General features: G+C 41.4%; 1 protein-coding gene across 7 annotated transcripts in view; it reads left to right on the forward strand.

Moving 5' to 3' along the window:
• The window catches only part of sncb (synuclein, beta), a 134,175-nt gene extending 123,939 nt beyond the window's left edge, over window positions 1-10,236 (forward strand). For 6 of the 7 annotated variants that reach the window (XM_040119017.1, XM_040119018.1, XM_040119020.1 and 3 more), the window contains 4 exons: window positions 3,749-3,778; window positions 4,099-4,184; window positions 7,867-7,953; window positions 9,497-10,236. In XM_040119017.1, coding sequence (XP_039974951.1) covers window positions 3,749-3,778; window positions 4,099-4,184; window positions 7,867-7,953; window positions 9,497-9,526 — 233 coding nt within the window. In that variant the 3' untranslated portion in view covers window positions 9,527-10,236. The remainder of the gene's footprint in view (window positions 1-3,748; window positions 3,779-4,098; window positions 4,185-7,866; window positions 7,954-9,496) is intronic. The other variant, XM_040119016.1, reaches the window with a different exon arrangement.
• Window positions 10,237-15,605: the final 5,369 nt, after the last annotated feature.

The following is a 15,605-nucleotide window of genomic DNA, read 5'->3' on the forward strand; positions in this document are numbered from 1 at the left end:
GGAATATTTTATGATTTAGCTCATGCTGCCTTCCCATATGTCCTGAAACAAATGGTTAAATTATGCACTAACCTCCTTTATCGGTTTGATAAATAGCAGAATCCTGCTTCCCCTATACATGGAAAAAACCAGTAGGCTGCATATATCTTTTTTCCGCATCATGATAGATGACAGTATCACACCTTCATGGTTTCCTCTGTATAACTATATTTATTTTACTGGATTAAATTTTTGGTGTTAGTTAAAATGACATATATTTCACATTATAGGGCATGGTAAAGTACAAATGAATGCACTCCCCCTGGTAAATGTAGTCTAGTTTATTATAGCAGCAGTAATTTAATTAATCATTCAGCAGGTCAGATGATCAATTTCTTGTTTTACTAATGCAGGCCGGTGCAGTGTATAAATAATCATCTATTTTACTCGTCTCGTCAAATTTGGTAATCCAGCATTTTTTTTCCTATAAATGTTGGTAGTTTTGAAAAGGGTACCCTGGGATAAGGAATTATTTTGACGTAGATGTTGTGATACAAAGCTCTGAACGTCCTTATGCCCTTTCGCCCGACTAGACTGGGCTACAGGCAGGAGATGGGAACAGGGGTGGGGGTGGGGCAGCGGGATGATGGGAGTAGCTGTTGCCACATGTCCATGCTTTGGATGGCAGCAGATTGCAACACAGTCTACTGCGATCCCCTCCTAGAGGCGCGGGCTAAAGGCCTCTGCTTTTGTTCTTTTCAGTGTCGCCTCATTTGTAATGTAACAATGTGAAAACTCGCGAGTCGCCAAGTATTATATGGCAGAAATTACTGACCCAATCTCTATCACCTGCTTTAAATCATTATTTGAGTAATCACACATGACACGGAGGTAGACACGCACCTGAGAAAGCAGCCGGGCAGAGGTAAAATAGATCCTGACAAAAACGTTATCTCAAACTCTTTTATCATCCTGTCTTCATAGCATTGAAATAATGACATTTTAATGTCATGATAACCAATGCTAACCAGATCCATTGTCTAGATAATTAATACCAAGCTCAATAAATTCAAATGTTAAATACAGTTATATCGACTGGTAATTTAGAGAACTTGAAAAACTAAGGAATCTTTTAATTATGTATTAATCTGAAGAATATTTTCCAGATTATTCAATTGATCCATTGATCAATTGGGTTATAAAATGTCAGAAAATTGTGAAAAATGGGCATCACAATTTACTAAGAGTCAGACATCTTCAGATTGCGTAAGTTGTCCGACCGACAGTCCACAATGCAAAGATTTACGGTTACATAAGATAAGGAAATGCAGAAAATCCTCATGACTGAGAGGCTGTGTGTGGGTAATGTTTGGCATTTTTGCTTGAGAAATGACTATTAACTATTAAAAAATTATCAAAATAGCAGCTAGGCCATTAATGGACTAATTGTTCCAGCTCTAAATATGTCATGTACCACACAGATGGGTGTAATGAACATTACTTGTTTTACTTTAGTTAATGTGATTTCAGCTGTTTCAGTTACTATAAATTCATACTGACAAATGTCCCCATGTTGTTTCTGACCATTATTTGCTTGTTACCCTCCAGTCGGTCTGCGATGGGTGAGTGGGAGGAGGGCTGGGTGACCCAGGGGACGCATCGATGGGCAGAGGCCCTGGAACCTGCTAGGTTTTACCGATATTTATATTATCGGTCGTTGAGCTGGTGTCACAGGGCCCAAATGTCCAGTGACACCCCCTGCTGGTACTTCTGTGGTCACCAGCTCGTACCATTGATTCGGTGACTGTACCGTATGTTTTGGGTGCATTCAAGAGGGGTGGAGTATTCCAGGAGAAGTTACCCTACATATTTCGCGCCATGTCCCTGTCACTCATCAGCACAGCTAAACATGTCACCACAGGTACAGGTTCGTCTTCATCCTCTGAGTGTTGCTCTTCAACTTGCTAAGGGAAAGGAGCATTTCTGTGGCATCTGTGTGCTTCGGCGTGCTGCTTGTTGAGCGCGGTAGTGCCCTAGAAAACTGCGTTTGATTTGCTTGAAGGCCCCACTTGGAGGAGGGGTGAGAGTGATCTGATAGGTCTGTTGCCCACCTTTTGACAGCTGCTGCTGCTGCAGACCGCCCACCCAGCTGAGCTTAGCAGCCAGCCCGAGTAAGTCAAGGAGGAGAGGCGGAAATGTGAAAACCCTGCTGCACTAGTCGCCACGTATTGTCACAACTGTCTCGTTCATAGAGCACATACTGTATTTACCCTCCTACGACACGATGGAGTATTTATACAGTGCTATTTTAGAAGCAATGTAATTACTTTTGTGATAGCTTGGCGTCACAACATATCAGTGTCAGTATATGGCAGCTCATTTCTACAGTTTAATTTAAGCAATTATCACCATTACTAATATTTTCTAAACAACAGCTATGGCCTTAAATTGCATTAAAAAATAAGGACAGTCTTAGTTATTGGTTTCAATCATCATTACATCATTACTTTGATGCTAATGTTTCTTTGTCCGCATTTGAAAGTCAGTACCACTAGAGTCATTAACTTTAAAAGTCAGTGACTCAAGAGTCATTGACTTTGAAAATGTCAGAAAAATCACTAGACTATTTTTTCTCTTGCAAAAGACTGTACTCTGAAATTATACCAATTTTTTTCTTCTTAATTAAACGCTTAAAGAGTTTAAAACAGTTCTCAAAAATTCTCATTAAATCTTTTGTTTTTGTTCACTTACATTTTGTAAAAGGTTGTTTTTCTGGAGACGCTTAAAAATATCAGTAGTCATTTGTACTAATTATACTTCCATTGTCTTTCAGCTATAACAACTACAGCTATCATCCATTTGTGTCGCACCACTTCACCAAAGCCGATGTTTAAATGGATGCATCTCTTAGATGTATGTTTTGCTTTAAAGCTCGCCTTTTGTAGAGACGGTTCTCTACTTCATCAACATCGTTTCGTCTCTCCTCAGTTATCTCTTAAAGGCCCGCAGGGACCAATAAGGCATGCGACTGCTGCACAGTACAAAGGATGACAAGGCTTGAGTGATCAGGACCAGTGGGCACACAGTAAATTGCCCAAATAGCTTGATGGAGTACAGTGTAGATGGATGAGATCTGTCCAAAGTCAGAGAAATTATCAATGCCATGGTTGTGGTTTAAACTGGCTACAAAGTTTAATAACTCCTCACAATTAAAGTACCAAGTGCAGAAGCTATGACTGCTCCGTTGTGCTGGCAAGGCTGTGGCAAGCTGTGACTTCTAAACCAAATTTCTTTCAAAATCACAAAATGAGAGGCTGCAGCTTAGAGTGCGGTCATGTAGGGTGGTCAAGAGCGCCATGACTTTTGACATTTGTTTCAGCACATTTTCTCTGGACCTGTATCACATCTAATTGGTCGATAGTCAGGGTACGTCGTGTTGGCCTACTGTAGCAGCAGTGCGTCGTGAATCACACCGCCCGGTAGATGACAATTGACTTGTGAGGTTGGCGAAGAGCAAGTCGTTCAAAAATGGTGTATTTCAAGTACAAGGCAGCCTGAAAAATTCAGACTGCGTGGACATTTTGTTCGTTTAATGAATGGGAGTAGTGCTTTGGTGGTTAGTTTTAGGAAAGTGTAAAATTTCTTTATTTCTCTTCACACAGACACACACACAAAGAAAACTAATCCTAACATGCAACATGTCAAATGGTGCTTGATTTGCAAAAGGACCTACACCTTTTCTAAATACATTCTTTTTTTGTCAATTCAGGTAACAAGGCAAAAGACAGCGTAGGCACAGGTGAGTTTTGATCAGATCATGAGTTTTCATCATTTTTTCAATTAGTTAAGATTTATTACAGTGACAACAAACATCTCACTGGAAAATGGCAAATTCATTATGATTACGGGGGAGGGTTTGTGTAATGCAGGGGGCGCCGTGTAAGTGTTCATTATGTACAATGATCAATTGGGAAACAATTGGTTATCTTTTAATCTGAATCTGTTGACATAATCGTTTGTGTGTGTGTGTGTGTGTGTGTGTGTGTGTGTGTGTGTGTGTGTGTGTGTGTGTGTGTGTGTGTGTGTGTGTGTGTGTACATGATGTTTGTAACTCTGCAGTGGCTGAGAAGACCACCGGGGCAATGGGGAACATAGCTGCTGCCACTGGCCTGGTGAAGAAGGACGAGTTCCCCGCGGACATGAATGTATGTACAACCTTTCGATCATTATCAACTCCCTGCTAGCACACGGATTAACTCTGTACTGTAACACACTATTTCATTTTCCCTTATCAGACAAAGTGTTGCAGTGTTCACGCACACCTTTGGTACAGGTCCTGAGTTGGATCTGAACTGTGAAACCATGTTGGTGTTTTACATGCTGCGTCTGTGTGTCCTGAAAAACACAGACTGGCAAAACTGAAATGTGTATTTTAAGAGTACATCTGTGATCATTATACATTTAGATAAGTATACTTTTAGTATACTTTCTAATGTATAGCATTTCTCCGATGCTGTATTTGATTATATACAACTAGAGCTGCAACAACCTATTATTTTGTATAATGGATTAATCTATCAATTGTTTTTCTGATTGTGCAGTCCTAATATTTGAAAAGTACTAAAATAGTGACAAATGGCATCAATATCAAACACAGAAAACCAGAAAATCTTCCCATTAAGAAGATGGAATCAGTGAATTTTTGGCAGTTTTAATGTTTTAATAAATGTCTCTCAAATTGTTTCCAATTTTTTGTTGATCAACTAATCAACTAGTTGAGTAATTGTTTCAGTAGCAATCCGAACATGTTCAACCTTCTCAGAATGTGGGATTGGGCAATGTGCAGCACAATAGTAGTTTCCCAACTTTATTAAACCTTGGCCCATCCTTTATGATGCGAAGATGTCGTAGCGGTGCAGATATACAAAATACGACTTCAAAGTGCATTTAAAAGGCATCCTTTATGCTTCAGAATCAAATGATGATATCATCGGGGAAACTTTTTCAAACTTAACAAAACTTTCTCCAGAGCCACAGAGGAAAAAGAAGTATTCCTCATGATAAATTAATTAAACCCCCTGTGTAGGTGCAGTGGAGTGCCCTTTTAATTACATGCCTAGGGTGAAATGACTGCGGAAACTCCCTGGTACATGCAACAGCCCGCTGTTATTCTTGATTGAGCTCACTTACAGTTGCCAAGGTGCGTCGGTTAAAGCCTTGACGGGATCGTGGTTGTAGCTGAGCCAGATTGACACAGTTGATAAATCTGCATGACGCTCCAAAACGGAGTTACTAATCTGCATTTCGTCTATTGTATTCCTCAGCCCAAACATTAACTGTAGTTGAATTTCTCTTATCTGAGGGAGCATGATCATGTTTTTGTTTATGTATTTTTTGTTTTGTTTTATGCGTGTTTGGGCTTTTTTTTAGAAAAAGCCTAATAAGTAGACTTCTGATTGACAGTGTTTATACAGTTAAATTTAGACAAATAAATCCTTTTCATTTAATGAAAATACATAAGGTCTTGTTTTACACATGTACACTTTTCGTTTGGAGGAAGCTCAAGGTTCTTGAGGATGAATGGTTGTTCCAAACAGTCTGCACTATCCACACGACTACCTTCGCTCTCTGATAAAGCTTCAGCCTTTTTCAGTGCTCAGCTGCCTTTACATGACCTGAACAATCTCTCTGTGGGACTATCGGCTCTCTTCAGCACACGGCTTTTCCATTATTGCACCCTGCCCCCCCGATGACCCCTGCTAATGTGACTGCTTACATCAGTTTATACACACCGTGGTCCTGGAGATGAGAGGAGAGAGGCGGAACGGATTCGACTTTCCACAAACATAGATCATGGAAAAGCCAACATATAATTTTGCGTTATTCACGCTTTATTCACAGACTGTTTGTTTTCCTCCTTTGTTCTTTAACTACGTGTGCTGTCAGTCTGTTACATTCAGACTGTCAGTGAAACAGGGAGGTCCTCGTCCCGTCCTACGTCATCCTTCAGAGTCAGACCCCCTCCACTGACTCGTTAATATAGTAAATCTGACACCAGCCCTGACGGGCTTCTGGAAGGCTCTGTCCCAGTGATAAACAACTAACCTCAACACCCTGACAACAGACTGTTAAACTGTTGACATTCTTTTCACAGGTATATTTTCATGGTTCAGTTTTAGCTTGTGCTGGGCCGTATATCCACTCTGTTAATTCTATTCTGCAGATATTTTGAAGAAAAAAATAACCAGTATTTTGCACATCAAAATTGCGCTTACGCATCCATTTATACAATAAGATATTTAACTTAGAAAAACTTAATTTGAAATATTGTTTTAGAGAGATTTGTGCTACACGGTCTGAACATAAGGCTCCTCTTGTGTTTCAGTCTCAACTGAATTCAAATGTGTGACCAATCTGACACACAACTTATCTTTCCCCTCTGTTATAATCACATAAACGGCCTTTTTCATGTTCACTTTTTCTCAGGCAATGATCCGGCTGATTAGGTGTCTTTGTGTTGGTTTCCCATTGTGTAGCGTTTAAGGCCATGCTAATCGTGTTGCTGGGCTTACAGCAATGACACCAGCTTGATGCAGCACACGGGATTATGGTCTGTTCTTCTCCGACCTAATTGACTTGATTAGTGCTGGGTTTAAAAATAAATGTGTGGTGACCCACTAGCTTTGTTTTCAGGGCTCTTAGTAGCAGGTGCGGCAATGATGGAGTGCTGTCCGCTTCAGAAAGCTCTCAGGTGGAGATACAGTATGGTTAATGCTCACATTGTCATGATATCAAGCCATTCGATTTTCAATGGTACCTTAATTATTAAATCATAAGGCTGGTGATATTCTGTATTTTTCTTATCGCAGAATCGATCTGCAGAATCGATCGGCTAAGAATTGTCTGTGAATCCAAAGCCTGATGAAGCTTAGTAGCTTGTGCCGTAGAGCTACATGGCTGTCCAGAGACTATTAAAAACACATCAGTGCAATGCCACGGTATTCCCTCATTACCATGGACACACAGGCTGTAGTATATTTCTGTTCTAAATACTCACTAGAGTATCAAAGGTGTATTAGTCCACAGCTGAAAATAGTCCCAAACCAATGCTCTAGCCTATATACAATACTTCTGTTTGAGGAACATTTACTGAAAACAACAGTGTCCAGCTGTTTTAGAAAAATTATTGATCCATGTATTCGTTAGCCATTTTTAAGTTCAGTTAAAACCAGTGCGCTTTGGGCTGAGTGCAACAGACAGGAAGGGTGAGAGAAGTACTGAGAGATAGACTAATGCATTGTTGGTTTCCATCTTTTCTAGCCCCGGTTTTGCCTCTTCCCTTTTACCTTTACATTCAAGTCTACGAGCTAAGCGCCAGATATTCTGAACTACTGACCTTTGAACGAGGCTGAGAGTCCACAGCCATGCAAGCGGCTCTGGTGTGGCTCTACTTTGCCACATCGAAGCTTTGAGCTATATGCTAACATTAGTATGCTGACATACCTATGATGACAATGCTAACATTCTGATGTTTAGCAGGTTTAATGTTTCCCATGTTCACCATCTTAGTTTAGCATGTTAGCATGATAACGTTTGCTGCATAGCGCTAAACAGACTACAGCTGAGGCTGATGGGAGTATCGCTAGTGTTTGTCTGTATCCTATTATTTAATATTGTCAAACATAATAACGCCTCAATATTTTTCTTGTGTTGTACAAAAAGACCATGGAGATATAGCATCTCTGGGGCTTCCTGGATAGGAAATAATGTCACAATTCAAGAAGCAGGATAAAAATCTACAATTAACCAGAAATGTGTATGGGTGGTTCTGGTACTTTGGCTCTTTCCTCTCTTCATCTCCCTATCTCTCTCTCTCTATCCCTGCAGCCTGAGGAGTATGGGCAGGAGGCCATGGAGGGCCAGGGAGAGGCAATGTTGGAGCCAGAAGGGGAGACATATGATGACACCCAGCAGGTGATCGGCCTACACGACACAAAGCCCACACATTTGCTGTACATTAAAGTATCTCATGTCTCAGTGTTTGAATTGAAGTATATTAATTTATTGTAAAGAGCTATTTGTATGTTATTTGAAAAGCTTGTTAAAAAAAAAACTGCAGAGCCGTGGACTAAAGGCAGGAATGAGTCCATTCAGTTACAGTAGATGGAGACTCATAAGTATTCACCAGCTCCGCATGGCTACACATTTTAGCTGTATTGCGTTTCAATAGCACTCCACACTTGCCCTCCACTTCTGCCCCACACAAACACTACAGCTCACGCCGAGGTAACTATTCTTGTCTCTGGAAATGAAAACAGAGGGTTTAACAAGCCAACTGCCACATAACAAGTACAGTGAATATAGCACCACCTACCTACACAGAGCGTTGGGTGTGTGTCGGTGTGTGCGTGGAGGAAGGATGCGAGTCTGACACAGATGGTTATTTTTGGGATTTGGCTGTGAGGGGCGAGACAAACTGTGCAGAACCTATTGCTTTGAAAACAGATTTTAAATAGCTGTAATAGTACATAAAAATATTCATCAATGCATATAATGCTGAAAAGTATCATTTTTACTCGTATGTATAATGATTAAAAGCACTGCACCAGTTATGCTTTTAGCCAGAAATCTATTATATTCATGGTTAATATAAAAAAATATTCAGAATCAGCTTCAGTTTCAGGAAGATTTAATATGAGATTTATACGTGATCTGTGTTAATGTTCCATTTATTCAGTGCATTTGCTGGGGTTTTCTCTTCATTCCCATTTACAGCTTCCATCAGTGGATTATTGCATTAATCGGCCAGAGGAAAAAAATGGAGATATTTCCTGAGATGCAAATTAAAAGTGAATTTCTCAGAGGCAGTAGCTTGGATCATCCATGTCCTCCTCCATCTCTCTCCCACTCCTCTGCATCTCTTTCCCCTCCCCCATCCCCTGCTACACCGGCGATGTGCAAGCTCTGTCTGAATGGGTGTGGTGATGACGCTCTCTGCCTCCTTTCATTGTGGGTAATGCCAGGGCCTCCCTGCATTGCTGTAAATATGGAGTCAGAATGCTGCAGAGTGAAACCAGCCTTCTCGGGAAGGATTTGGAGATAGAAATCCATCCCGGCCAGTATCGCACTTGGTTTTGTGACACATTCATGGAGGCTGTGTTATTTATGATCATGTGTGAGGAGGAGGCATGTGCAGGGTAACGAGGATGCTGGGAATGTGCTCACAGCACGTCCTTGAAGGTGGTGTAGGCTTGTGCTGCCCTCTGCAGGCTGTTGAGAGTCACTGACCCAGCAGAGGAGGTCAGCTGTAATGGAGTGACATCATTACCTTCAGCAGAGAGCTATCATGTGTTATCACAATAAGCTCTCTGTCATATATATTCTTCTTAAACTGTTTTAAATTGAATTGCATGAGATTAAGATTTAATTAAAGTCTTACTGATGAATTTAATTTGGAGCTTCTCTGTACTGCAGATGTGACCTTCCTGTCACTTAAAATCTTTTCTTCTTTTCCCAGGAGAGCCAGGATTACGAGCCAGAAGCATAAAAGCATCAGTCCAAGCCTCCATCCAACCAGCAGCACAATAATATTTCTAATAATAAAAAGGACAAATGCTGAAACTATTACAAATATACCCCTGTTGCAAAAAAACAACAAAAAAGACAAGCATTCCCACTGAAAAATGTTCTTCCTTCAAGACAAATCTTTTATTATTATATATTGTAAATGTCATGTTATTAATGTAATGTGTTGGGTGTAGGTATTTATTGAGATGTAGGATTTGTCCTCTCAGTCTCATTTCCTTGATTCCCTCCCAATGAAATGAGACCAGAGCCAGGGCTTTTGACTTTGTACTTGTGTGAATCTGTATTTAGAAACGTACAATAGATGTTCATCAACTTCCAATGAGACATTGGGAGTGGAAAAAATAAATATGTCCGGTTGCAAGCAGATATGAATACAATAATATCCCCTTAAGTGTCGACAATGCCTGTTTGTGGGTTTTTTCTTTTTGCGTTTCTTTGGAAATTTATTTGAAAGTTTTTTGAGGTAAGAGTTTTTTACATTGTATCTTTATAGTTGCTTGTGAAATCATTCCAGTAAACTATCTGTTAGAAATGGACAGAGTATTCACGTTTGTGTGTGCGTGTGTTTGTGTGTACTGAAGATTTTAAAAGGTCAATATATTATGTCTTGAAATCATACTGGTTGTCATATCAATATGTGTTTTAAATTGCAGGACTTGTCAATATTAAGGTTTATGTGTTAAGCCAAACATACAAATCCTCTGTAAATAAAAAGTAAAAAAGAAATCATTTGTTAGTGTTGTTTGATAATGTTTAAATGGACTTTTGGCATTGATCGATCATTTGATTTTAAAGCTCTTGTAATCAGTTTTGTTTCTCTGCCTGTTGAATGAGGATCTATTATGCATCATCCTTGCATGTTTCCATTTTTGCTCACTGCTGTCTGGGGGTTTGATTACAGGATGTGTAGAATCTGCTGAGCGAGCTCTGGCCCCTGGCAGGATGCTACCATGCTTGCGATGCCAGTCTGATTGGGCCTCTTTGGCCGGGTTTTGTTTGGGTTAATCCGGCTGGAACGTGCAGGCTCTGTGGTGTTGCGCTCAAACAGAGGGTATTAATCAGCCGCTCCCACCACTGTCTGCTCAGATGGATGTTTGGAGGCTGCAGGGACAAAGACGGGAGCCATGGCCTCATTCAAGAAGTCCTTTGAGAGCCTAAAAGGCACGAGCCACTCGGCTGCGAAAGGAGTCACAGACACTGCAGGTACAGAACTACAGATGACACGGGGCATATGTGAGGTCATGTAAACAGAGGAAACAATTTTACAATGATTTGTCCACTTGTTCATAAATTGTGTCATTTTTATCATTTACAACTGTTTAAATTGCTGGAGTTGAAATCTTAAAAAGCAAAGGTGTCAGCTGCTCTAGTTTTTCCATCCTGAGTCGGCCTCTGTAATTCCCTGTGATGTGTTTTCAGTGCAGGCAGCTCATGAAGCTGTGCAGCAGGTGGCAGACTCCTCCAAAGAAACAGCCAACATGGGTAATGTGCACACTCTTCTGTCTTTGACGCTTCATGATGTGACAGTGGACATGTAATTTTGACTTTTTTAGTCAATTTCAATTTTAAAATTAAGTGTTTAATGGTCGATGAAAGACAGGCTCCTAAAATGACATGAAAAATTATCCAAACACTCCACTTGTTTCTCTCAGAGTTGGAAACGTATGAAGAAGTGCAAGCGGACTTGGAATTTAAATAAGCCCATTCTTTGACTTGAGTAAAACTGAGTGTACTACAGCAATATAGAAATAAAAATTCACCCAAATTTTGCTTGGTTCAAAGTAGTTTTAAAAGATTTTGAAAATGTTATAGGAGTAGAGTGACAGTCGAATTGAATATTGACTATTTTGGAGATGAGATTTTCACAGATGCATAAACATATACTCACACTCGTTGTTGTGCATGTAACTTGATAAGAAAAGTTTGATAGTCTTAATCAAACTGTATAGTACTTAAACAACTTTCTTCAGCCTGATACTGATTATTTGTTGGTTGAGTTCCTGAATATTTCTCCTTTGCTTCACTCTGACTCTTTGAAGCTGCTCAAGAAGCTGGCAAACAGACTCAAGCAGCGATAGGAAAAGCGGCGGACAAGGCAACGGACACCATCAAGGAATTTGGACAGAAACTGGAGACCAAATGATCCCTATTACCCCTATTGTAACAATTTTAGCCAAAACACTACAGCCAACTTGTCTTATCATCCATAGGTTATAGACAAGTAGTGATGTTGAAATGGAAGTATGTTGGTATCAGAAAACCAGAAAGAAGTTACTATGACTGTATATCTCCACACAGTTAACATTCCAAAGGAAATATTTATAAACTGTCTTTTTTTTTTATTTCCTCTCTCCTTCATCCATTTGTGTTTCTTGCTTGTTACACATTTCATTATATGTGACTATTTTGGAAAATAAAAACAGATACCAACATGTTTCTCCGGTTTATAAAATGTGATATCCTGCCAACTACAGTAGGAATAACGCTGTTAGTAGCTGTAGAGGCACGGCGTCTGTGATGCATCCTGTTGCGGAGAGTGCTCACCAATGAGTCACCACCACAGTCATTAATACCAACACATTGCTGAGAAGATGGCCTTTGACAGGCTGATGGCTCCCGATGAGAATGTGATCAGAGCCGTCTACCTTGGCCCGCAGCGGCACACCTCCCTCCATTACACTACACGGTTGCTAGGCAACAGAACTCTGTGGCGGCCAGGGATTGGTGGAAGCCTTTGAATTAATGGTGAGAATACTTCTGTCAGTACATGGTGTTCTGGCCAAGCTGCAACCCACCACTACAGTAAAACCACACGAGGGAAGATTCTCAAAAATTCAAGAAAAATAGCATCCTCGGTCCCACACATTTACTCGAGGCGAGCAGAATTACAGAGGCTCTAGAGAAATGCACGCTGCAAGGCGGATAGGTTAGAGGGAGGTCTGAGTATGAAAGACGTGGTGGTTTACAAGTGTTTGTGTGGGAGGTGCAGCCCTGCTTCCTCCAGGGTCCCTCAGCTGATATCCCCCGTTGTCTTTCGCGTACTTTCACAGTTGCAGGGGTACTAATATTTCACAAATTTCCTCCACAGTACCTGAGTTTGCATTACATTTCTGGTCCTGTAATGAGCCTGTTCTCATCTGTATCCACAAAACTAAGATGGTTCAGCGGAAGTGTCTTTTTTTATCTTAACCTTTTTACTACAATGGTCAAACAAATGTGGCCTTCTTTTAAGGAGAAAAATCCCTCTTCTGCACACTTCACCCACCCTTCAGACACCCTCACACTGATCACCTGTATTAACATGAAAGCTTTTATCACCAATTTATGCCTTTTTTTAAATTTCTCAAGCAAAACCACTTCACAGGTTTATCTTTCTGCACAGTTGCCTTTGTGTTGCTATGAGAACCTGGAGTTAATTACTATGATTTACTGATGATTAGAGAGCTGAACAGTGATTTTGTCATCACATTACCGCTCACTGCCAGAACCCGACCGTGGTTTCCAGGGAAACTGGAAATGTGAAGCTTTTCAATAGACACAGCCAGAGCTTAAAGAGCGTGGATTGCCTAAGATAGATTCTTCTAGAGACAAACCTGTAGCCACTGCAAACAGTATCAATCAACAGGAGAGATGTACGGACAGATGTGGGTCTCGATCAACGCTGAGATTTGCGATGTTTGACCTGCTGAGGTATGTCTTTGACTCATGATTTCCTTCCATTTGTTTTATCGTGTTTGTTTTCATAGTTAAACATTGACTGGTACTCTGGATTCCTGTGCATGCAATCGGTTTTATGTGATTATGAACTAAAACAGAATTTAAATGTGAGCTATGTGAATGTATTTTTAGGGTAGAGAGGTCTGAATAACGATCAAACAGTAAGATATTCTTAAAAATCTAAAATTTGACATTTAAAATGCAGTTTAATGACATGTTTAATAATAGTGAATATCCCAGATTACAGTCTGATACTAAAATAAACGTGAATATTTTCCATCATGTCGTAGCAGTGATGTAACTTGTGTTACATGTCAGCGTTTTGGATACTCGACATCATATGACAGAATATTTTTATCACAAAAATAAACCGTTGTTTTATCCTCCACTCATGCCCTCAGGCTTGTTGTTATAGTTACTGATTACAAATTGCAGAAAGAGTGTGTCATCGCTGTGTCATGCCCTGCAGGTTCTTGTACATGTTTGATGCAGAGACAAAATGGGAAGTCTTAAGGACGAGATGAGAGGTCTCAGAGAGGACCACCAGCCTCATGAGAAGGCAGATGATGGAGAGCATCCAGGCAGCTCAGATGGCAGCACTGAGCCTGAGGGATCTCAGATAAACACGAGTCAAGAGTCAACAACTCTAGGGGACTATCAGCCAAAACTACACATGAATGCCAACTATGCTGAGGAGGGAGGAGAGAATCAAATATCCAAAGATCAAGTGCTTTCAGGAGGGGATAGTGATGAGACTGACTCTATACGAGTTAAAGTCTGTATGCAAACTGACGCCATCCCTCTGACACAACAACCTGAGGCGGATAAAACAACAGCATCTACATATAACAAGATTACAATCTCTAATAAGTTCCCGAATGATGGAGATGGAAATGCAGAAATTCAGGGGGAAATGTTTAAGGATAGAAGCATGCGTCAGGACAGAGAAAAAGAGGCAGAAATTGAGGGTATCTTGGAGCCTGTGCCGTCAACTCCAGACTCCTCCAATCCACATTCCCCTGACCCACGTTCCCCAGCTCCTTTCGGGCAGCACCACATGCGCACACAGGTGAGCCTGGAGGTGGTCCAGTGTCTCTCTGCAGCCACCAGCCCTATGACTCCTCCCGAGGGAGGCCATTCCTTCTTTTTCCCAAGCTCCTCTGGGAGATCCGGAGCCGTGGGTACTGACACTAAAGACGCTGAGCTACAGGTGGGTCAACAGGTGGAGTTCTGCTCCGTCGCCACCTCCCCCATGACCCCAAAGACGCCATCGACCACCGCTTTCCCAGAGCTTATTGGGAGGGAGACGGTGCAGAATGTGGAGAAAGCGAAAAAGAGTGAGGAAAAGAGAGAGAGTGGCCAACAAGAGAGTTTCACTGCCACAAAAAGTCCAGCAAAGGCTGAGTCAGAGATAACCGGAGCTTTGAAATTTCCTACATTAAAGGAGCTGACCGAAGGCTTCAGCTCAAATGCATCTCCAGAGAGCTCTGCCGGCTGCCCAGCTGCCGGGTTAATAGAGTCACCAACAACTCTGGAGGATAGTAATCAGCAGTGTTCGCAGCAGAGGATGGGAAGTATGGATCAGGACATTACAATCCTGGTGACCCACTATGGCAACAATGAAGAGGAAGATGAAGACAAGGCTGAGTTATCTTTTTATTCCATTGAGCCAGAGATGGTCAAGATAGATGAACACGAGGAACTCCGTGAACACAAGAGTGATGTGAAGTGGGAGGATCCAAAGGAAAAGATCTCCACAGAAACTGCGGCTCCTGGTCAGGCACAGGACACCTCAAACACAAATCCTCCACAAAACAAAATTGGAGAATCATCTGTTCCTGCTAGTGAACGACCAAAAAGCGATGTAAAATCTTACAGTTCGGAGGTCAAAGATGCAAATGAAGAGTTGAAAGATGTTGCCATGACAAAAATCCCTGTCCCTGAATCTCCAGCTCCCTTCGGCTGCCACAACATCCGCACACAGGTGAGCCTGGAGGTGGTGCAGTGTCAGTCTGCCGCTACCAGCCCTATGACCCCTCCTGAGGGGGACCATACCTTCTGCTTCCCAAGCTCCTTTGGGAAATATGTGGCTATAGGTGCAGAGACTAAAGACACTGAGCTGCCGGTTGGTCGACAGGTGGAGTTTCGTTCTGTGGCTACAGCGCCCATGACCCCAAGAACGCCCACCTCTATGACTTTTCCTGAGATCAGGAAGGAGCCTAGCATAGAGGAGAAGATTGTAGAGGAGGAAGAAGATAAAAAGGAGCAGGATGAGGAGGAAAAAGCGGAAGTAGTTAAAGAGGAGCAGAAGGTAACTGAAG

This window comes from Xiphias gladius, chromosome 23 (assembly GCF_016859285.1).
Source record: "Xiphias gladius isolate SHS-SW01 ecotype Sanya breed wild chromosome 23, ASM1685928v1, whole genome shotgun sequence".
Classification (NCBI taxonomy): Eukaryota; Metazoa; Chordata; class Actinopteri; order Istiophoriformes; family Xiphiidae; genus Xiphias; species Xiphias gladius.